Source organism: Cryptomeria japonica, chromosome 11 (assembly GCF_030272615.1).
Source record: "Cryptomeria japonica chromosome 11, Sugi_1.0, whole genome shotgun sequence".
Lineage (NCBI taxonomy): Eukaryota > Viridiplantae > Streptophyta > Pinopsida > Cupressales > Cupressaceae > Cryptomeria > Cryptomeria japonica.
The window spans coordinates 172,693,269-172,715,365 of record NC_081415.1 but is presented as its reverse complement, the minus strand read 5'-3'; the positions used below and the strand labels follow the sequence as shown (position 1 = coordinate 172,715,365).

Sequence of the window (22,097 nt, the reverse complement as noted above, 5' to 3'; positions counted from 1 at the left end):
AATTCATCTCATCTCAATGTTGAAGGATAATTAATAATTTGTTCCGATTTACTCTTTAAATTTATAAACTAAACTAACAAAATAATTTGTTCCCATTTACTCTTTAAATTTATAAACTAAACTAACAAACTCAAATTAATTCATTGTATTCTATCCTTTTGTATGTTCATATCTTAGACATTTCATTTTATATTCTCATATCATACCTTGTTTCACATATAGTTCTGAAGGATCTTTATTGATTTTTCTTTCTCTTTTAAAAAAGATACAAACATTAGGCTTAAAGGAATTAACTAAAATAAACTTTCTATTAAACTTTCTATTTACAGAAATCTTAGACCTTTCTTACACATCCATTAATATTTCACTAGATGTAGCTTGTAATCATGCACGGATTTGACAAACACTAAAACATAATTATTACCGGAAGACCAAGAAACTTAATTCATTTAAATATATGCTTTTATATATGCTTTTATATATTGAGAGAGAGTATTGTATGAAACTTAATTCATTTAAATATATATTGTTTAATAATTGTACACCAAGAAACCTTCATGTCAAATTTAAGTGATTGTCAAAAAAAACAAGCAAGGATACTAAAACCTCTAAAACATATAATGGAATTTAGGAAAACATAGAAAATCTAGTATAATGGTCTTCTTTAGTATCAATTATAAATAGTTTTACAATATATGTGACATATGTATTCTTAAAACAAGTTTGCTAAAATAGAAACAAAAAGACCAACCAATATTAAAATTGTACATTTTAAGTTCTATGTTAAATCTAATTATCCAACCACCTTTAGGATTTTTCTAAAAAACTCTTCAATCATCGTCAACTGTTGATATATAGCATGAACTTCATCAATTTACTATAGTTAATAAGTTTTTAAAAAATTTATTGTTTGTATTTTGATTCACAATTATAATTAAACTTTAGAATTTGATACTATAGATATGCCATGTACTTGGTCTAATTTTTCTTGTTTTTCACTAATTAGAAATTGAAAACTCTATGAGAAAATAAATAGCTAATTACATTTCAAAAACTAATAAACAAAATATGATAATACAATATTAGAGAATGTAATTATCCCCACCAAGTGCAAACTAACAAATTTCAAACATTATTTTTTATACAAAGACAAAGTAAAGACATCGAGACAAGCTAATTTTTTTAAAAAGTTGGATCCACGATTCACATCTATATTTGTAGGATTGATTCCACAATTTATTATATCTAACCTTGTTTTGAACCAATTTTTTTTCACCTTTTTCACCCTTTTCACCACTGAAAATTTATCCAACAGTCTGTTTAAAGTCATGGAAAAAATTGCAAGGTTGTCTTTCTTATGAATATGATTTGGTTCAATAATTTGAAATTTAATATGACTAATAAACTCAGATTTGAATATAATTTTTGATCTTAATTCATAGACTTAAATCAAATGCTTATCCCAGGTCTGAAAATACGCTTCCTCTACATGCTGATTCAACACTTAGCATGTAGCGGTGAATAATGAAAAATACAACTATAATATTCTCTCTCTTTATACCCGAAATATATTCTAAAAACCTATATTATATATATGTACCTTATACTCGATTTCTAAAATCAAAATAATGCATTAGATTCAGGTTTTAATTTTATGAAAGGTCTAGATTAAATTTTAAGTTGAATATAATTCAATCTCTTCCCACACCAGGTACGACCCAAACTTATTAAGATTTTTTCTAGCAAATTCATGAGAAAAAGTGACAACAAAGATCAGGGAATAAATGATCTGTATATCACACCTTTTTCTGGACGGCCACCGCTCTCCGCATGCTTACACCGAACTTATTGATTTGCAGAAGCGTGTAACAACTTATTGTATCTCTTTTCTCTATCACTTTAAAGAATTAATTCCAATTTATCCATAAGAAAATGAGAGAATTAAGATCAAAGTATAAAAAATGTGCATGCTACACCTGTTTAATTCTATTCCCTTCCGCTGATACACCTGTAAGAACTGATATTCGTTTTCTTGCCCTATATAAACACCATCAAACCCTCAAACTACAAAGACAACGCACTCACTGTTTTGTATTGTTCATTGTTTTCTGAATCTTTTTGCCTAAGCTATAAGCAAGTATGGCATACTACCAGCAGTATGAGAGCCCAAGATACCCAAATGACTCTGATGGTGGGTATGGTCAGCAGCAGTACGGTCCTCCATACAGAAATATGGAGCAAAACTATGGCTATAATCAGTCTGAGTACAACTACAGTGAGCAACAGAGCTACCACAGCCTTCCACAGGGGCAGATTGTGAGGGTCTGCTCTAAGGCCAATCCTGATTATGCTCTGGGTATCAGAGATGGCAGGGCAACGCTGGTTTACTATAATCCCAGTGACCCAACTCAGGTATATATACATTTCCTATACTAGACGTGTCTTGTATTGGAATTTATGTCTATAAGTTGATATATATTTAAAGGTTTTGCGTTGACTCTGATTGTTTTAGTGATAGCTGTTTTCTTAGGTAACTTTTCATATATATGTATTGTGTCTATTGTATGCAGCAATGGGTGAAAGATGAGTCATGGAGCAACCGTGTGAGGGACACAGTGGGTCATCCAGCCTTTGGGTTTGTGAACAAGGCCACTGGGCAGGCCCTTCGTCATGCCCCTGCTGTATGTCAGGAGGTATATATACATATATTTTGTTTTTGAGTTATTCTTTTATAGTAGACTATAATTGTTTCACTGTAAAGGTTCTTTATTTCAGGATGTTTTTGAATTTGACCTAGTGACTGTAGATATGGCTTTCGATGATAAAGTATTGAGTTGTTTCATGCCAGGTGTTGCTGATCAAGTATGAGCCTGGTTCCTATGATGAGAGTGTTCTGTGGAGTGAGAGTGAGGACATGGGATATGGTTACAGGACCATAAGGATGGCAAATGACATTGGCCTTAACTTGGATGCATTCCAGGGTGATAGGAAGCATGGAGGCATCGAAGAGGGCACTAGAGTTGTGCTGTGGAAGTGGAACAAACAAGACAACCAGCTCTGGAAGATTTCCCCCTGTTATTAGAAAGATCATAATGATATATACAGTATAGAGACATCTATTTGCGATAAGTATGTTATGCATATTCTTAGTCTGTAACTTCTTAAGCGTGGAAATCAGGAGTATATGCTGTTTCCATCGGTCTACCTGATCATATAAATAAAGAAGTTCTATAGTTTATAGTACATGATTTCTATCGATATGTTCTAATTTCTGACTGGGATCTTATGCTAGATTTTGATTCATATTTTGATTTTCTCTGATCAGTTAAAAGTTTGGATAGAAAAGAATGCTTTCTTGTCTAAGTACACTTCAAATTTGAGTGATTTGCTTTTAGAACTGATAAAAAGGAATATTTTGAAAAGCTTACAACAAAGTTTATAACATGTATGAAATAATGTTGTTTCACAACAAAGTTTATAACATGTATGAAATAATGTTGAATAATCAATATTTAATTAAAAATTTAATTATTTTAGGGTGAAGTTCTTGGAATTTTATATTTGAGTTTTGAAAAAACAATATATATTAGATATTTTGACATATTAATAAAGTGAATTTATAACTTTTAAATTCTTTATTTTAAAGTTATATTTTTTTCCCTTAAAATTCAACATTTCATCTCAATGTTGAAGGATAATTAATAATTTGTTCCCATTTACTCTTTAAATTTATAAACTAAACTCACAAACTTAAATTAATTCATTGTATTCTATCCTTTTGTATATCCTTTTGTATGTTCATATCTTAGACAGTTCATTTTATATTCTCATATCATACCTTTTTCACACATAGTTTGAAGGATCTTAATCTTAATTTATTTTTCTTTCTCTTTTAAAAAAGATACAAACATTACGCTTAAAGGAATAAAATAAAATAAACTTTCTATTTACAGAAATCTTAGACCTTTCTCCTTTTTAAATGACTATTTTCTATTTTCTAGTAAACAAAGTCCATTTACACATCCATTAATATTTCACTAGATGTAGTTTGTAATCATGCATGGATTTGACAAACACTAAAACATAATTATTACGGGAAGACCAGTTGCTACACATGTATGCTTTTATATATTGAGAGAGAGTATGATATGAAACTTAATTCATTTAAATATATATTGTTTAATAATTGTACACCAAGAAAACCTCTAAAACATATAATGGAATTTAGGAAAACATAGAAATCTAGTAAAATGGTTTTCTTTAGTATCAATTATTAATAGTTTTACAATATATGTGGCATATATATTCTTAAAACAAGTTTGCTAAAATAGAAACAAAAAGACCAACCAATATTAAAATTGTACATTTTAACTTCTATGTTAAATCTAATTATCCAACCACCATTAGGATTTTTCTAAAAGACTCTTCAATCATCATCAATTGGACAACAATTTACCATAGTTAATAAGTTTTTTAAAAATTTATTTAGATGTATCTTAGGAAGATTTTAATATTATTTTTTATATTTTCTCTAATGACTGAGTGTTGGTGAGAATAGTCATGTGTCTCACATCAAGCTCAAATTATGCCCCAAGTTTCAAGGGTGTCAAATTTGGGAAGAGAATCAAATACCTATGATGAAGTTGGGCAACTATTGATCGAATCAAATATCTACTTAACCAAGGGAGGATTTTCTAAGGTGCTACAATAGATACCATTATAGAAATAAATGTTTACCTTTACACAAACCATACCTAATGCACAAGGTACCCCTACTTTGGTTGTAATATTTGCACCTATATGCTAGTTTGCACCATTGAATATCAAGTACCTTAATAAGAAAGATAGCTTATCATGCTCATTATCTAATAATTTATTCATAATGGCCCCTAATGTTATTTTATACATTTAGTCATGGTAAAGGAATACACTAAACATGTTAAATTGAAAATATGGTTAAATCATTTTTTGTGGGTGCTTTGGGATGAAAGGAAGGTGGATCTTGTGGTAGAGTGGTGCCTTTATCAAATTGACCAATAGATTCATGGAATTTATATTAGAAAAATATAATGAAGGAAAAAGATACCTTGATAAAGATATCACAAAGGGCTAAATCCTTCAAAATGTATAAGGAAACTAGATTCTAAACTTATATTAGAAAAATAACATATATTTGTAGAGTATTACACGATTCTACTTAGTAATCCTTGAGCATATTCATACATTTCCTTTGCTGCCTTGAAAAGATACCTTGCAAAATCTTTTCAAAACTTTTACAATTGTCTAGCTAGCCAACTAAGTAACAATTCATTTGGAAATGCACACCATAGATAGAGAGAAACAAATCAATGCCAATTCTACCTTTAAGAATTCAATCTTTAGAGGCTATAACAAGATATTATAATTTTTGGATAAACCTAGATAATTAAATTGCAAATTTTCTAAACCCAAAGCTAGAAGATGGAATCCTATGGTTTCTTATAAATTATTTTATTTTATTTCTCTGATAATTGTCTCTTTTAATTTTTCATTATATATTATAGTAAAATGTTTAGGTTTGAAATACTTATTTCTAATCACATTGAAAGGAGGCTTGCAAGCATGTATTAGATCCTAAAATTTTATGATTTTTGGGGAGTTGAAAGGTACGTACATCCCTTTGTGTCATATTTTTCTTTGATATGATACCTAAGAATTACCAAAACACATCTATTTATACCTATACATGGATGTTGATCTATCTAAATTTGATCCATGACCATTTAAAGAATAATAATTGCCATCTAACAGTGGCAATTGTGTAGGTAGAACTAATTGCTCCAGGTTTTGTTGAGTTTTGAGGTTAAGCTATGACCTTGCAACCTGATAAAATTTTAGGAGGTTGGATGAACTTGGGATCTTGGGGTTTTGGTATTTAAAGATGATTGGGATCTTGGGAATTGATGTGATTTTTTAGAGTTTGGGAGACTTGGGATCTTCTAACTTGAGACAAATTTCATCTGAGGAGTATGGTGCAGGAGCACCTACCTATGGAGAAATGAACCAAGAACAAGATGATCTTCTATTAGACTATAAGGAATTTAATAAGACCCTATGGGTCCTTTTTTGTAATTCAATGTCCTAGGAGTGTGACAAGTTTGTCCATGTTTGGGTCCAATTGTCATTTAGGGTCTTGTAGAGCAAATTGAGTCAATAAGGGTCACATTGGTCTAAATTGATTGATCAAGTTGTTAAAGGTTTATTTAGAAATTTTTGATGTTTTAGAATTAAATTTAATCATTTTGGGGGACTATGATACTCTGGAGTCTAAGTTGGTTGAATAATGCAAAAATTGTCATATTGTCAAATTGTTGTCATGACAATTTTGCACTTTTTGTATGTTGTGATTTCCCAACGGTCCGTTCAATTTGAAAAATGGTTGGGGGAGGTTGTGTTCATTTGGGGTGACACCTTTAAGGACCCCAAACACCAAAAGATATATGATGGGCTGATTTTGGTTGATTTGAAAAGGAAATTGAAGCATTAAAAACTGTTGGAAACTCAAAAAATCATCTAATTTCTATTGATTGCATACTGAAGGTGGATTGGAAAGAATGCTCATGGAATAGATCCTGAAACTAGATCATTTTTATTTTATTTTTAATTCAGTGTGAAGTCTTTAAGTTATCGCTGCCCCATTCTACAAGAAAATCTCTATCGGGTAGCCTAAAACCCTCAAACCCCTAGGGTTTGACTGCAATAATGGGTTTTGTCTTATCAATATTTAGTTGAACACTCTTCCATTATAGGAGATGATAGGCCACTTCATCACATTTCAGCTCCAAAATCCATTAAGAGAACACAATAGGGCGAAGAGGATGGAGAACTAACCCTAGGTCTGGCATCTCTATGTGAAAGACCGATTTGATGAGTGCAGTGCATGATAATTGAGTAGTAGAGCACTGGAAAGGGGTTTGAATATGGTAGAAGAGAACTTTGGAGGTTTACATAACATTTCCTTATCAATGATGGTCACCAATTAGGAGAACCAAACCAGTTTGGGTCTAATAGCCCTATTAGGTCTGTTAGTGCAGTATTGGTTGAGATATTTGCAAGTTGGTCCAGTATTGAAAACTGAGATATTATTGAGAAATCCCAAAAGGGTATCTGAAAATATAATTTTTTTCCCTAGATCCTGAGGGTGTCAAAAGTTATCACCCAATTTTTTTCATATGGAGGCCTAATTGCAACTGGTTCTGTTTGTGGTCAAGTGAGTCAAAATTGGTGTTTTGGTGGGTCGAAACCATGAAATCCTATTTAATTTGGGGTAAGGTGTTGTGAGAACACCCCTCTAATTATTTTTCTATTGAATTGGTGAAGTGGGCCATTCAAATCCTAAAGCCTAGTAGTAGCCCACTCATGTACGCAAGGGTGTGTGTAGTCACACAGGTCTTGAGAAGTGTTAGTTATTTGTAAGGGGACATATTGGAACATTTGAGGCTTCCAAGGATCTATTTAGTGTCATTGAACCATTGCTTGAATTGGTGTTGTGTAAGGACCCTTTGGTAGTAGGGATCTGTCTGAGTTTGTGAGCCCTAGAGGTTGGTTGGTTTGGTTCAAGGTTATCCTTCCGGTCTGTTGCCTCCTCATCATTTAGATCCTTTCCTGCATCCTACAAACACAAAGTTCCTGCTATTGAGGAGATCCAGACTATGACTGATGTGACAAAAGACATGTTGATTGGCAAGTTATCAACTTTTGAATTAAGTGAATTTGGTGATTCTCTTCCTAAGGTAGAATCTACATTCAAAGTCACTATTTCCAAAAAGGACAAGAAAAGTTTTTTATCTGGGTGAAATTTCTTCAAGGATGATATCTAGATATGAAAAATAAATGAGGGAAATTGAAGAAGAAGAGTGAGAGCTTGATGATCTTGAAGCACTTATTGCCTGGAGGTTACCTAAAGGGGCCGGTAAGTATGAAGGAAATTTTCCTGTTAAATGTTTTTCATGCAATAAGATAGGACATTTTTCTTTAAGGTGTCCGAAAAGAGTTCCTAAGAAAATCTACAAGCCTAAATTTTAGAAGAGATGTTATTGTGCTGCTTAATTTTTTGTGATAGATGATGAATCTGATAAAGGAAATTCAAGTGATAATGCATGGGTGTTTCTACATATCAAGGAAGATGATCCAATACCTACTAATTCTACTACCTGTATTAATGAGGAAAGATCTTTGGCTGCACAAGTTTAAGAAAAAGATGAATGGGTGATTGACATCGGATGCTCTCATCATATGCCAAGTAATAAGAAAAAGTTTGTGAGCTTGAAAAGTATGATAGTGGTGTTGTTAGGTTTGGTGAAGACAAAGCTAGTATAATCCATGGTGGAGGTTCTATTTCTCTTGATGGTAAGCACATTATTGATGATGTCTTGTATGTAGAAGGGTATAAGCATGGAGCTATGTCAAACTTTGGGACAACTAAGGGTAGTCCGGTTGGACTACCTCTGGGCCACGTGACACCTACATGGTGTCGAAATGGCACTGGGAGTCCGGTCGGACTTAGTTTGATTGGATTCCCTTAGTTCAAATGAGTCCATAAAAAAAAATTCAAATTATTTTTTATAGTTTGAAATAAGGGTAGTCCGGTCAGACTAGTCTATGTGTCATGTGATGTGACACAAAAAAGGTGAAAAACTCTGTATTTTTGAAAGTTTTCACTTTTGCTCAATTTTTCTTGAAGCAAAATATTGTTTTACAAAAATCGAAAAATACCCTTTTGTAGAGCTTGAAGTCACAAATCTAGACATATAATTTTTTTACTATTTTAATTTATTTTAATAATTTTTATTAATTAAGCATTGCAAGTATCTTTTTAAAGTTCAAAAAGAGGCTGATTAGAAATTAAAAAAATAAATATTAAATGATATTAAAAAAAAGGGTATTTGTTTTTTTGGTTAATGATAAATTTAGTAGTCAAAAGCTGACGTCAAATGAAAATTGACAAATTTAGTTATGTTGGACTTCAAAATATTACAACAAGAAAAATATACATCAAAATTAGTTTTTTTTTAACACTGCATATCTATGTTCTCTATTTGGAAAAAAAATCAGAAAAAAAAAGTCCATTTTCTTTTCTTTTGTTGACATCGAATAGAACCCTTGATTTTAGCATTTTTCAGCAATGAAAAATCTATCTTTGAATTTATAAAATAAATATCAATTTTTTTTCCTAATTTCAAAAAAAATAATAGACATAAATTTCATTAATATTTCTACATTTGATCAATTTACATCATTTCAAAATTCAATTTAAAAATGCCACTTTTATGCGGTCGAAGTTAAACAATTTTAGTTGTTTTGGCCGGTTCCTTTATAAAATTGTGACACAACATTGTGCTTTTATCCAGAAGGCCTAAAGAATAATCTTCTAAGTGTTGGACAAATGGCTGGCAAGGGTTATAATCTTCAATTCAAGAATGGGAAGTGTAGAATCTTGAGTAGTTCTAGAATTGAGATTGCATCAGGTACAAAGACAAAAGGTAATATCTTTCACTTGAATGGTGTTGGTAAAAGTTGTTTGATTGGTCACATTGATGAAAGTTGGTTGTGGTATAGAAGGATGTGTCATGCAAATTTTTACAACATGATTAAGATAAGTTCTACTTAGTCAGTAAGAGATCTTCCTAAATTGATGAAGCGTACTAACTCTATATTCAAAAAATGCCAATTGGGGAAGCAAACTAGAGTTTCTTTCAAAAGTAAAAAGCATTTTTGTAATGGATTGTTGGATCTTGCGCATATTGATTTATGTGGTCCCTCTAGAGTCATAAGTTTGCAAGGAGATAGATATTGTTAGGATTCCCACAGATATTGAGAGGTGGGAGGGGGGGTGAATCAGTATCTAACGGGTTAAAGCAATTTCTTAATTTAAAACATGTGGAACATATTAATACTGTATACCGGTAAAGAGAAAGTAATACAATAAATAGAGATAACAATAACCACATGAAAAACACACCATAAAACAATAGTTTAATGAGGAAACCCGGTGTGGGTAAAACCTCAGTGGGATTTGTGACCCACAATATTCACTTACTGGCCAATAAGAGAATATTACTGCTACAAGAGGGGCCTGCACATGTAGGAAGGCCAAGTGCCTAGAGCTCACTGTTCAATTACAAAATGGGAAGTCTCACTGACTTACAAAGTGGATTATGTAAATCCAATGTGTTGTACTGCTTCAAAATAGCATCTACTATGCCAGATCTAGTACCGGTTTATATCTCTGCTTCATACATAAACCCTTAGCCTATAAATCGCATAATAGGTCTACCTTATTTCGCCTAATTACATTCCTCCATGCTTACCAAAATGTTCTACAATGATCTCTTATATATATGAGTCATTTTACAACTTGCCAAGTTGGCTTACAACGATTTTACAATAAATAAAAAAATATATTACAAACAAAATTCCTGTCGGCCTCTGTGCCGGTATGCTTCCTTTTATTGCCGGTGCCGGTGGTCTATGAACCAGTGTAGAGTCTAACCTTGCTAGTGCCGGTGGATTGCCTTGCCGGTGTCATAGGATTGTAAGGTTGCCATCAATGACAAAACCTTCAATCACCAACAATCTCTCATTGGAGTGTGCATTTGCCAACAATCTCCCCTTTTGGCATTGATGGCAACACTCATGTGAAAAATCCAAAAAACTGTCATCCAAAAAGAATCTGCCGGTATTGTCTTACCAAAGATTATGTACCAAAAGAATGTGTACTCCCCCTGAGTTGATGAGTCATTTTACTAATTTTTTTCTCATTCCACTACTCCCCCTTTGGCATCAATAATAAAGGTTGTCAAAGTGTCAATTGAGTGTGGTTTCCTGCTTCATCCTTGTAACCGATTGGTTTCAATCTGAAAAAGATCTGCCAAAACTAGATTTAGGCTCTCAAGAAACTTTTTACTATCTTTTATTGCAGCCTCTATCCTCTGAACTGTACTGGTGAGGTGTTGCATTTGCTCTGCTAGTGTTTTCTGTCCTTGAATCAAGGCATCAGATATTTCTTTCCTTAAGGAGGCTAGATAGTCCAATTTTGGACTTAGTCTCCATTTAAGATCTTTAGCCTTATCTTTTATTCTTTCTTTTTCTCTTTCCAACTTTAATAGTTCTTCCTCAAAACCTATTATCTTCTTCTCAAAAATTGATAATGAATTAGATGAGTTAATGAAATTGTCAGCTAGTTGATTTATTTCTTCCTGTATCTTGCTAATCTTTCTGTCTATATCAACTGTCAAAAAGTTAGTTTTGCATGTGTCTCTGTACAAAGTTTTGAATTCCTTTAATGTACTACATAGTTCTGGTAGAAGTGTGTCAAACTGCCTTGTACACTTCTTTATTTCTTCCTCAAAGAATTTTTGTTCTCCTTCTCTAATCTCTCCTTCAATGCATCCTCTTTTATTTGTTCAACTGTCACAGTGTTGTCAGTAATATACTTAGACAAAGTGTCAAGTCAATTCAAAGAATCTTTATTGTCTACATTACATTTAGGTGCTATCATTTTCAAAATTGGAATGGTATCATCTATTGCCTTGTATGCCTGGGAGCTATAATCTGTTATTTTCTTTATGGAATCTAAAAGAACTTCTATTACATTAGTTGGTTTAAAATCTGTACTTGAAGAGCCAACACTCTGTATTCCCCGATGGGAGCATTTTCTTTGCTTGTGGTGACCTCTAGTAGGTCAGTTTGTGTTTCCATTTCTTTAAGTAAAGGTTTGTCTTGCTCAGCTATTGCCAGTGGCACTGTCTTGGTGTGAACATGTTGCTATGATGGAGCCTATTGCTTTGCTTGTTGTTTATCTTGTTTCTCTTTGTTATCATCTACCGGTTTACCTTATGTACCATCTATTACCGGTGGCTCACTAGCCATATCTGTCTTCTCAGTTGTATCCTTATCTACCACAATATTAATTTTCTGAGTATCAATGTCAACTATGTATTCATAAGAGCAGACCTTCACAATCTGCCCCTGTGGAAGGCTATGGTGCCTTTGTTGCAAACTGTAATTGTTCTCAAATTGAAATCCACACTTTTGCTCCCTATCACCACATCTTTGGCTCTCATACTGCTGGTAATATGCCATGCATATAGCATAGGAAATAAAATGCAGAAAGTAATGAACAATACAAATGAGTGATTGTGTTGTCTTTGTGTTTTGAGGTTTAATGATGTTTATATAGGGCAATAAAAGGAATATTAGTTCATAAAGATGTGTGAGTGGAAGGGAATGGAATACAACTTTTCTTTCAGCTTTACATTGGAATTAGTTCTTTGAAGTGATAATAGAGAAAAAGATGCAATTCAGTAGTTACACGCTATTGTAGTTTTCTTTTATCCTTTACATCCGTATGATTGAAGCTTTAAGGGTAAGTATGCAGAGAAGAGTTGTTGCCCAGAAATAGGTGTCATATACAGATCATTTATTCCCTGATCTTTGTTGTCACTTTATCATATATGGATCATTTATTCCTTGATCTTGATTCTCACCTTTTCTCATTTATGGGCTAGAAAAATCATGTAAGTTCTGGCTCGTTGTGTGGGTAAAGATCGAACTAATTTCAACTTAAATTTAATCTAATATCTATGATAAACTTCTAAGTTCAATCTAATATTAAACTACGATACAATTTAGATAATCTAAATTCATAATCTTAATATTATTTTAATATTATTTTTTAATATTCTTTTTTATATAATTTAGATAATCTAAATTCACAAACTTAAATTGGTTCATTTGGATCTTGATAACATGGTGCCATTATTGGTCCTTTATTTGCATGGTTTTGGTTGTTTATAGCTTCCCTCCAAAAATCTTTAGTTTTGTATTAATTTGTCTTAGAACCTTATTTTTTTGCGAACCTGGAACTCACATGTGGCTCAACTCTCTCTTTAAATTAACCTCACAATCTTCTAACCCATTTGGTGACTAAGATTTTTTTTTTTTAATTTTATCACGAGTCATTTGTTATTGTATCCAACAACATTGGTGGTTCTTCTTAGGATCATTGAAGTAAAAAACAGTTCCACCTTCCCCTTTTTTCTTTTTATCCTTTGAAAGGTTTCTTCTAACGACCACCTTAGCATCATGAATTTCAAATTGACGTGAATTATTTGTGTATATTTAGATTCCCTCTCGCCATAAATTCATGTTCATATAAGAGATTTAGTAATGTATAGTTATGCGTTATAAACAAATTTTATTAATCACACTTATTTCACACAGCTTTTCTCAACCTCTTTTTTCGTTACTCTAACCCTATCTTTTTTTCCTAAATGTATCCTTCTTCTATTCCTATTCTCTTAAGTTAACATAAGGTAGGCTAGTTGCTAAAGTAGTTTCTACTTTTCACTATCCCATAGAGTTACTATAGTCTTAGTTGGTTTAGTAATAGTTGTCTAGAAACTAGAAAAAAATGACCTTTTGTAGAGGTTTTGTGTATATTTTAAAGATTTTTTTTTTTTTTTGGGTGAATTTTCATTATATTAGAGCTTCATGGTACTAGAAAGATCCACAAGCACAATTAATTGTTTTCCTAAAAGAGATGTAATAATTGAGACCTTAAGGTTCACACATATAGGAGATTTAGTGTCCATTCTTATGTATAACAAAAAGGAACAATATACACTCTATGAGAACAATCCCCCAATTTTTATGAATAATAATCAGCTAGAAATTATATTTTATTGGTATGCATGATATGAGATTCAACTCAATCTAACCATTTGTTCTACATTTCATGTATTATTTTTGTAGGTTTTGCAAGTACGCTTTCAATAAATATTATTTTGGTATTTGTGAAGATTGAGAAAGCTTATCCTTTATGTCTAATTGAAAGGTGTGAAAAAACTCCATGTGTAGATATTGAAGGATTAAAGATAGAGGAAGACAAATGAAGGATTTTATGTAATTTCAATAATGAAGATAATATAAGGTTGTTATAAAATATTTGTATTATATGTTTTATTAAGCATATCCGATTTGAAATAATTATAATCATAACTATTAGATTATTAATTATTTATGAATGGGGGTTATTGAAGAGATGTGACTAGTGAAGCCATCCTTCCTCCTATATTTAAGGAGGTTCTCTCTTGTTTGAGAGGCATGATACTTGGTAGATCAATGGTGAGTTGCATGGCTATGCACAAGAGGTATTACTGGCCATGTGGATGTAAGGAGAAATGTCCCTAGGTTCAAGTCTATTTTTATATAGACTATATTTTGTAAGTGTTTTGATAAAATGATGCTTTATGTGGTCTTTTACCCAAAAGGATTTTTCCCATGGATAACTTGTGTAATGTGTTAACATTATCTTTGTATGATTCTTAATTTATTTATTTTGTATCTTGTTATAATGATTAGTACCGTAAGATCCTAATTTCTAACATTGTATCAAAGTGCGTTAGGCTATATTAATCATTTCTATAAGTTATATTCAATGATATGTAGAACTTGATGGGAACCTCTTTATACTCAATCAATACATTGCAATGCCATTTTTGTAATGCATCTTAAAGTATGCCTCTTATATTATTTTAAATGAATTCATCAAGCTAAGTTAGGGTTGATTATGATCTATTATAGGTAATATCTAAGAGAACTTTCATACTTATTTTTCTTAGCATATTTCTATAGCATAAGATTGTGATTTATATTGTTTGATTATTTTTTATTATGGGACAAACATGTTTTGAAGGGGCCTAAAATGGTTTAACAAATAACTATATCAAAAATATGCATAAATATATGCCAATTCCACCATAGCCCAAAGAAAGCAGAAAACTAACACTAAGCCAAAAATAAAGAAAGAGACAACAAAAAGGAAGAAACTAGTACAAGTTTTTTAAAGGCCTCAATGGCCTTAGTTTTCAACCAAGTCATATTTAAAGAAATCTTCTTCAACTTCTGAATATCCTAATTAGAAGTTTTCTTCTTCATATTAGCTCTGGTTCTCTTGTAAGGTCTCACGGTATCCTCAAGATTTTTATCTAGCCCTTCCATGTCCACTATATATCCTCCCATATGGATGGATTCTAGCTTCCAACCATGGTATTTAAACTCTCAACCAAGTTCTTAACCACTTTGTGAGTTAAGGTCACCAAAGATATTGGATTTTCATTTATATTCTAGTATTTATTCTCCATATTACTCAGTCTACCTTCAAAGTCTTTCTTGAGTTTCTCCTCTAGCTGAGAAATCCTGTAGTCATACTCTTTCTTCATATCACTAATCGTTCCCACAATCTTCTGCATTGAATCCACAATTGCCTTTCTTTGATCAACCATCTGATGTTCTGTAGCTTGAGAATCTCGTTTATTGCTAATTGCTTGAATTTTCATATTGATATCTTTAATTTCATGAAAGGCCCATTTAAACATCCTGAAGTTGTCAACAACAACATTACGAACTAAGGATAGAACATCATCGGGATTCTCCCTTTGTATTTTGTGGATAGGGGAATTAGCATTGAGCTCCTTTGGGAAGGGGGGTCTATCACTTTGGTTTCAGGCTTGGACAAATTTATCCAAAAGTGAGTCATGAGAAGGCTAGGAATAAAAATTTGTAGTGGAAATAAGGGATGTTCTGCCACATTCAGCTTTTTGGCCACTCTTTGAGGAAGACCTTGAATCAGAATCAAAGTCTTCCAAATCAATGTTCCATTCTTCATCATTCGAGGGAAGACTAATATGGTCCCCTTCCTCATAATCGATAAAATCCTCAGGAACACTAGTCAAGGGAGGGGGTAGGGTTTTGATGTGTTCATGGATGAGGAAGAGCAATCCACCATGTAGGATAGGGGAATTATTTTTTTTTGTGGTCCTTAATGCTAGCATTAATGGATGCCATCAAGAAGAAGGGAATTTATAAATTTTCTCTTTATGCCTAAAATGATTTAGCAAAACAAAATGATGTTCGTAGGCCCTAGTAAATATTCCATCAAGGGTAATGTACTTCATCAAAACCACAAGAATAGAGCACTAGATAGATTTAATGTTACCCGTGTTGTAGCTTCTTTTGTCAACTTTTGCGAGCTTTGCCATCTCCTTCTAATTTCTAGGAAACTCCTTGACTATATCATCAACCATTTTCCTATCCCTCTAGAACTTCGCCCCTTCTATAGATAGGCCCGTGACCTCAGCAATAAGTTTCTTAGCAATTTTTGTAGTTCTGCCATCAATTTTAATTTTTCCATCATTCAAACCCTTAGCGAATTTCTTCATGACATTTGCATGGGCACCATGTAATCTTTCAATGAAGGGAGTGAGCCCTCCGTGATCCAGGATGCACCAAATTGTTTTGTTCTTCTTGAGCTCTTCATAGTTCAAGGGCTCCACCCTCTTCCTTTCTCCTCTTATAGAGTCAACAATGGTAGTATTGAGTAGGGTTGGTTAATTCCAGAGTAGGCTACAAAATACCTAGAAAACATGTGACCCAACCAAAAGCAACACAAAGATGACACAATCAATAATTAGAATGTGAGCCATCAGGAATAAGGAATTATGTAATTATTTAAAACTTGTCTCTCCTGGGCCAAATCATATAACATTAAGGCCTTTATTTTGGTCGATAAATTATCCCCTAGCTCCCATTCTTTTTCATAATTGCGATTAGCTCCAAGGTTAGCATAGTGGTTAGCCAAACCATTGGCTTCTCGGTAGGCATGATAAATGTAATGGTATTGGAAAGTTTTTAATAAGTACCTGGCTTTCTCAATCCACCATTTTATATTCCATGAGGGTTTATGATTACCCAATAGACATTGGATGATATTATTAGAGTCCCCTTCCAGCCATACTGACTTTGCAGTATTTATTTTGGCCAACAATAACCCTTGATAGGCGACTATAACTTCAACAAGGTGGTTAGTTTGACATCCCAAGGGGAGTGCCACCATAGCCAAAAACCTACCATTTTTATCCCTAATCACTCCCCCACACCCAGTCAACCCTGAATTTTCTTTGGATGCGCCATCAAAATTGACTTTGACCCATCCAGATGAGGGAAGTGTCCAATGGGCATAATCTCTTGGAGATTTAGCCATTCTAGGGTCCTTAGGATAATCCAACTTGATGTTCCATCTGGATGCAATATCTAAATCAGAAGGAGAAATAACATTCCCCTTAAGATGAATATATTTAATATTATACATCAAAATTAAATAAAAATTATTCCATAATCCTCAAAAATAAAAGAACCTTTTAATCTCTTCAAACTCTCTAATTTTTTTAACCTACAATTATGAGATTTCTTATAAGCATATTTATTATATTAAGATTTATTACAAAATTAATCATTCATCTTCCTTCTTATAAATTAATTTATAAATTATTAACAATATTATCAAATTATAAAAGGGAAAAGCTATTTTTTTTTAAAATACATATATTTTTTATTAAAATTCAAATCATTTTTTTATAATTTACAACTATTTACCACTTTAAATAATTATTCTTAGAAAATAATTTTTATATATATTTTCTAATATTCTTTTAAAAAAGTCAATCTCCTTTAAACTTCATGTACTTCTTGTCCTTAAGTTATTTCCTATATTATTTCCACCATTTCATAAATGCATGCCCATTCATGTTGAAATATTGTGATTCTCTCTCAAACAAACTTAAAAGAGTTTTGATTTGTTTAATAAAAGTGGAATAGGCCTGTATCATTACATATCCGTAGAGTGACAATAAGAGTGCATGAGGGATGCACAACTAGCAAAAAAAACCCCACCAAAATATGACAAAAACCCAACAGGGTGAACAAAGAGCCAACACGTAATCTAAAAGTCCAACAATACAAAGAAGAGCCAAAACAACCACAAAAAATAGAACATCCACCCAACACAGACACAAGGAGATAGTATGCTACACGAGGGTACCTTTTTCTTGCCAATACTGGCACAAACTAAGCACTTTATAAGAAAAAGACTCTTTTTTGCTCTCGACCCAATCCAAAAGACAAAAGAGACCGATGTGGAATTTGGGGTGGATTGAATGAAAGATGTAGTGAGGCTAAAAGCCATAGCTAGGGACTCCATGAATTTTATTTTCTTTGCCTTTTTCTTTTCTGTCTCAACCTGGATAGCCTAGAGGGAGGCATTGTGCTTACTAGCCGCTTTACTACAAGCAAGTTTAACCTCCTTAATTTTCTTCTTGAGGGACTCCTAGGATTTTTCAACCTCCTCCAGTGTGATCTTAGTCCTTTCTATCTTTATCTTGGAGTCCATATCATCAATCTTCCCTCCCACCTTATCCCACTACCCCATTATGCCAACAAGGTCTGTGGCAGTTTTCCAAATTTTGTCCTCATCTAAATCAGGCCCAAGTGTTAATCCTATCTTCTACCTTAGCTGTCACCTCCAGCCAATTGATCTTTGTGATGGTCACATTCATCTACACAAAGAGCCATTTTAATAGGTCATCCTATATTTGCACATCCTCGTTAATGAAAACTTATTAAAAGAGTTTTGTTGACTTATTCTAACATTAATAAAAATGTATTCCAATGAATTTTTGTTTAAAACAAATAAATGACTTCAAAACAAGTCCCATTCTTAATTAAAAACATGCTTAGTAGCTTTTTTTGATACTAAATAAGAGGGGGAGGTGAAAATGGTGAGAAGGGGAGGTGAAAACAATGAGAGCGGGAAGAGTAGGAGATTGATGTGATGGGACTAGGGTTTTGGTTGCTGCTATAGATGGGAGGTGGATGAAGATGCAGATGATGATTGGTCTTGTTTTTCTAATCTTTGTCTCAATTTTTTCTATTGGAAGGTTTAATTACAAAATCTATTGTAATGTATTTTGATATGTTAATAAAATGAACATACAACTAGCAAACTCTTTATTGTAAAAGAATAAGAAATTATTTCTAAGGCTAATTTTCATTTGGTCAATGATAATATTATGAGTTTCTCAGGTGACTAAATATCTGTGTACTCACAATGAACTTGCATTATTAACTTTATTAGATTTATAGTCTAAATTCACAATCTTAAATTGGCTCATTTGAATGTTGATAACATGGTGCCATTATTGATCCTTTATTTGTGGTTTTGGATCTTTTTAGCTTCTCCTCTAAAAATCTTTAGTTTTGTATTTAGTGATTTGAGAACCTTGTTTTTTTATGAACCTTGAACTCACACATGCCTTTCTTTTATCTTTCAATTCATCTCACAATCTTCTAACCCATTTGCTGACTAAGATTGTTTTTTATCATGAGTCATTTGTTATTATATCCAACAACATGTTGGTTTCTCCTTAGGATCATTAAGGTCATAAACAATCCCACTTTGCACTTTTTGTTTATCTCCTTTGAAAGGTTTCTTCTAACTGTTATCATATGATCGTCATCTTAAAAAAAATTTCCCAGTTTGATATTATGAATGTGTATGTATTTGTATACTTATGAATTTTGAATTGAAGTGGATTATTTGTAAGCATTTAGATTCCCCTTGGCCAAAAATTCTTATTTATATAGGAGATTTATTTATGTATGGTTATGTGTTATAAATAAATTTTATCAGTGACCTCTCTTTTAGACTACTTTTCTCACCCTCTTTGTTTGTTACTCTAACCCTATTTTTTCCCCAAAATGTATCCCCCTTCTATCCCTTTTCCTTTTACAAGTTAACATAAGGTAGGCTAGTTGCTAAAGTAGTTTTTACTTTTATAAATCCCAATGTTACTCTAGTCTTTAGTCAAAGTTTAGTAATAGTTGTCTAGAAAATAGGAAAAAAATGACCTTTTGCAGAGGTTTTGTGTAGATTTCTAATAAAATTTTATTTATGGATAGATTATAATTATATTAGAGATGCTTGGTACTATAAAGATCCACATGGAATAAAAAAACTACAACATTTACACAATTACCATTTTTGCCATGAGACTAGTTTTTAAATTTTTTTTCCCATTGTATATAATTACAACATTTACATAAATTCATGTTTTTGAGGAGGTTTTGATGCATCTAAAGTCAATCTCCATATCCTTTGTTGACATCCTCTTAAGGTATGGAAAACTTGGAGATTTGGAATAGGGCAGGGACATCCATCACACAATAACCAAAACTATTTTCATTGGATATGGTGGTCACAAGTTCCTTGGTGGGCATGTTTAAGAAATGTAAAAGTTTTAGAATTCGTGAAATGCGAATCCCACAAGCCTAGTTATCTTTTGCAACAATACCTGTCCTGGATAAAGAGAGAATTGACCAACTAAATAATTGAATACAATAACAATGAAATTGCTTGAGTTACAATGAAGGATATGAAATCCTTATAAAGAAATCTAACTCTAAAGATAGAAACCCTAAATGGTGGAGTTTCCAAAATAGACTGAGAGTAGAAATTGAATGCATGAATTAGTCATGTATGCACAAAAAGATTAATAGACCAATTAAATGAATGAAACTCTCGAAATCTAAACATAGTTTTCTTTTCCTAGTTTGCATTATGCATGGAGATAAATATTAATTAATTATTTTTAATTAATTAATTAACTAAATAATAAATGGAAATAATTAATTACCAATTAAGGCACAAATTATTTATCGAATTAATGCAATTAAGTGAATAATTTATATTATAAATTATTTACTCTAACACCCCCCATGGGAATGCACAACTGGGGAGAGAGACAACAAAAATGTAAGAAAAAATAATGCAAAGGTTAATGCGAGATGGGTCCCGACATAAAGCCTGAAGAGGTACCCATGAACAAACATGGAAGTTTCTTAGAAACAGAGAAAATGAGAAAACCCAGTGGGCAACAGAGCTAGCACAGCCTTCCACAGGGGCAGATTGTGAGGGTCTGCTCTAAGGCCAATCTTGATTATGCTCTGGGTATCAGAGATGGCAGGGAAATGTTGGTTTACTATAATCCCAGTGAACCAACTCAGGTATATATACATTTCCTATACTAGACGTGTCTTGTATTGGAATTTATGTCTATAAGTTGATATATATTTAAAAGTTTTGTGTTGACTCTGATTGTTTTAGAGATAGCTATTTTCTTAGGTAACTTTTCATATATATGTATTGTGTCTATTGTATGCAGCAATGGGTGAAAGATGAGTCATGGAGAAACCATGTGAGGGACACAGTGGGTCATCCGGCCTTTGGGTTTGTGAACAAGGCCACTAGGCAGGCCCTTCGTCATGCCCCTGCTGCATGTCAGGAGGTATATATACATATATTTTGTTTTTGAGTTATTCTTTTATAGTAGACTATAATTGTTTCACTGTAAAGGTTCTTTATTTCAGGATGTTTTTGAATTTGACCTAGTGACTATAGATATGGCTTTCGATGATAAAGTATAGAGTTGTTCATGATAGGTGTTGCTGACCAAGTACGAGCCTGGTTCCTATAATGAGAGTATTCTGTGGAGTGAGAGTGAGGACATGGGATATGGTTACAGGACCATAAGGATGGCAAATGACATTGGCCTTAACTTGCATGCATTCTAGGGTGATAGGAAGCATGGAGGCATTGAAGAGGGCACTAGAGTTGTGTTGTGGAAGTAGAACAAACAAGACAACCAACTCTTGAAGATTTCCCCCTGTTATTAGAAAGATCATAATGATATATACAGTATAGAGACATCTATTTGCTATAAGTATGTTATGCATATTCTTAGTCTGTAACTTCTTAAGCGTGGAAATCAGGAGTATATGCTATTTCCATGGGTCTACCTGATCATATAAATAAAGAAGTTCTATAGTTTATAGTACATGATTTCTATCGATATGTTCTAATTTCTAACTAGGATCTTATGCTAGATTTTGATTCATATTTTGATTTTCTCTGATCAGTTAAAAGTTTGCATAGAAAAGAATGCTTTCTTGTCTAAGTACACTTCAAATTTGAGTGATTTTATTTTAGAACTGATAAAAAGGAATATTTTGAAAAGCTTACAACAAAGTTTATAACATGTATGAAATAATGTTGAATAATCAATAATTAATTAATTATTTAATTATTTTTACGATGAAGTTCTTGGAATTTTATATTTGAGTTTTGAAAAAACAATATATATTAGATATTTTGACATATTAAT

The 22,097-nt window shown here is 32.4% G+C and overlaps 3 protein-coding genes across 3 annotated transcripts; 2 read left to right on the top strand and 1 right to left on the bottom strand.

Annotated features, from left to right (window-relative positions):
* Positions 1-2,061: 2,061 nt before the first annotated feature.
* Positions 2,062-3,243, top strand: LOC131036940 (ricin B-like lectin R40G3). Its single transcript, XM_057968964.2, has 3 exons — positions 2,062-2,412; positions 2,571-2,693; positions 2,849-3,243. Exons 1-3 carry the CDS (start codon positions 2,140-2,142, stop codon positions 3,080-3,082), a joined length of 630 nt encoding a protein of 209 aa, XP_057824947.1. The 5' UTR covers positions 2,062-2,139; the 3' UTR covers positions 3,083-3,243.
* Positions 3,244-15,167: 11,924 nt separating this feature from the next.
* Positions 15,168-17,083, bottom strand: LOC131036977 (uncharacterized). The gene is made up of 2 exons (XM_057969008.1): positions 16,743-17,083; positions 15,168-15,420 (listed from the first exon to the last, which is right to left on the bottom strand). Exons 1-2 carry the CDS (start codon positions 17,081-17,083, stop codon positions 15,168-15,170), a joined length of 594 nt encoding a protein of 197 aa, XP_057824991.1.
* A 3,638-nt stretch (positions 17,084-20,721) lies between these two features.
* LOC131036979 (ricin B-like lectin EULS3) lies at positions 20,722-21,770 on the top strand. The gene is made up of 4 exons (XM_059214470.1): positions 20,722-20,748; positions 20,836-20,940; positions 21,099-21,221; positions 21,376-21,770. The coding sequence occupies exons 1-4, from the start codon at positions 20,722-20,724 to the stop codon at positions 21,505-21,507; spliced, it is 387 nt and encodes a 128-aa protein (XP_059070453.1). The 3' UTR covers positions 21,508-21,770.
* The last annotated feature ends 327 nt before the right edge of the window (positions 21,771-22,097 follow it).

Excerpts from the sequence above, each read along its gene's own strand:
- LOC131036940 (XM_057968964.2), top strand. The coding sequence starts at position 2,140 with ATGGCATACTACCAGCAGTATGAGAGCCCAAGATACCCAAATGACTCT. Across the intron at positions 2,413-2,570 it reads ATCCCAGTGACCCAACTCAG|CAATGGGTGAAAGATGAGTC; the intron begins GTATATATACAT and ends TATTGTATGCAG. Across the intron at positions 2,694-2,848 it reads CCCCTGCTGTATGTCAGGAG|GTGTTGCTGATCAAGTATGA; the intron begins GTATATATACAT and ends GTTTCATGCCAG.
- LOC131036977 (XM_057969008.1), bottom strand. The coding sequence starts at position 17,083 with ATGGCTAAATCTCCAAGAGATTATGCCCATTGGACACTTCCCTCATCT. Across the intron at positions 15,421-16,742 it reads TGGTGGATTGAGAAAGCCAG|GATGTTTAAATGGGCCTTTC; the intron begins GTACTTATTAAA and ends TGACAACTTCAG.
- LOC131036979 (XM_059214470.1), top strand. The coding sequence starts at position 20,722 with ATGGGTCCCGACATAAAGCCTGAAGAG. Across the intron at positions 20,749-20,835 it reads CCGACATAAAGCCTGAAGAG|GGGCAGATTGTGAGGGTCTG; the intron begins GTACCCATGAAC and ends AGCCTTCCACAG. Across the intron at positions 20,941-21,098 it reads ATCCCAGTGAACCAACTCAG|CAATGGGTGAAAGATGAGTC; the intron begins GTATATATACAT and ends TATTGTATGCAG.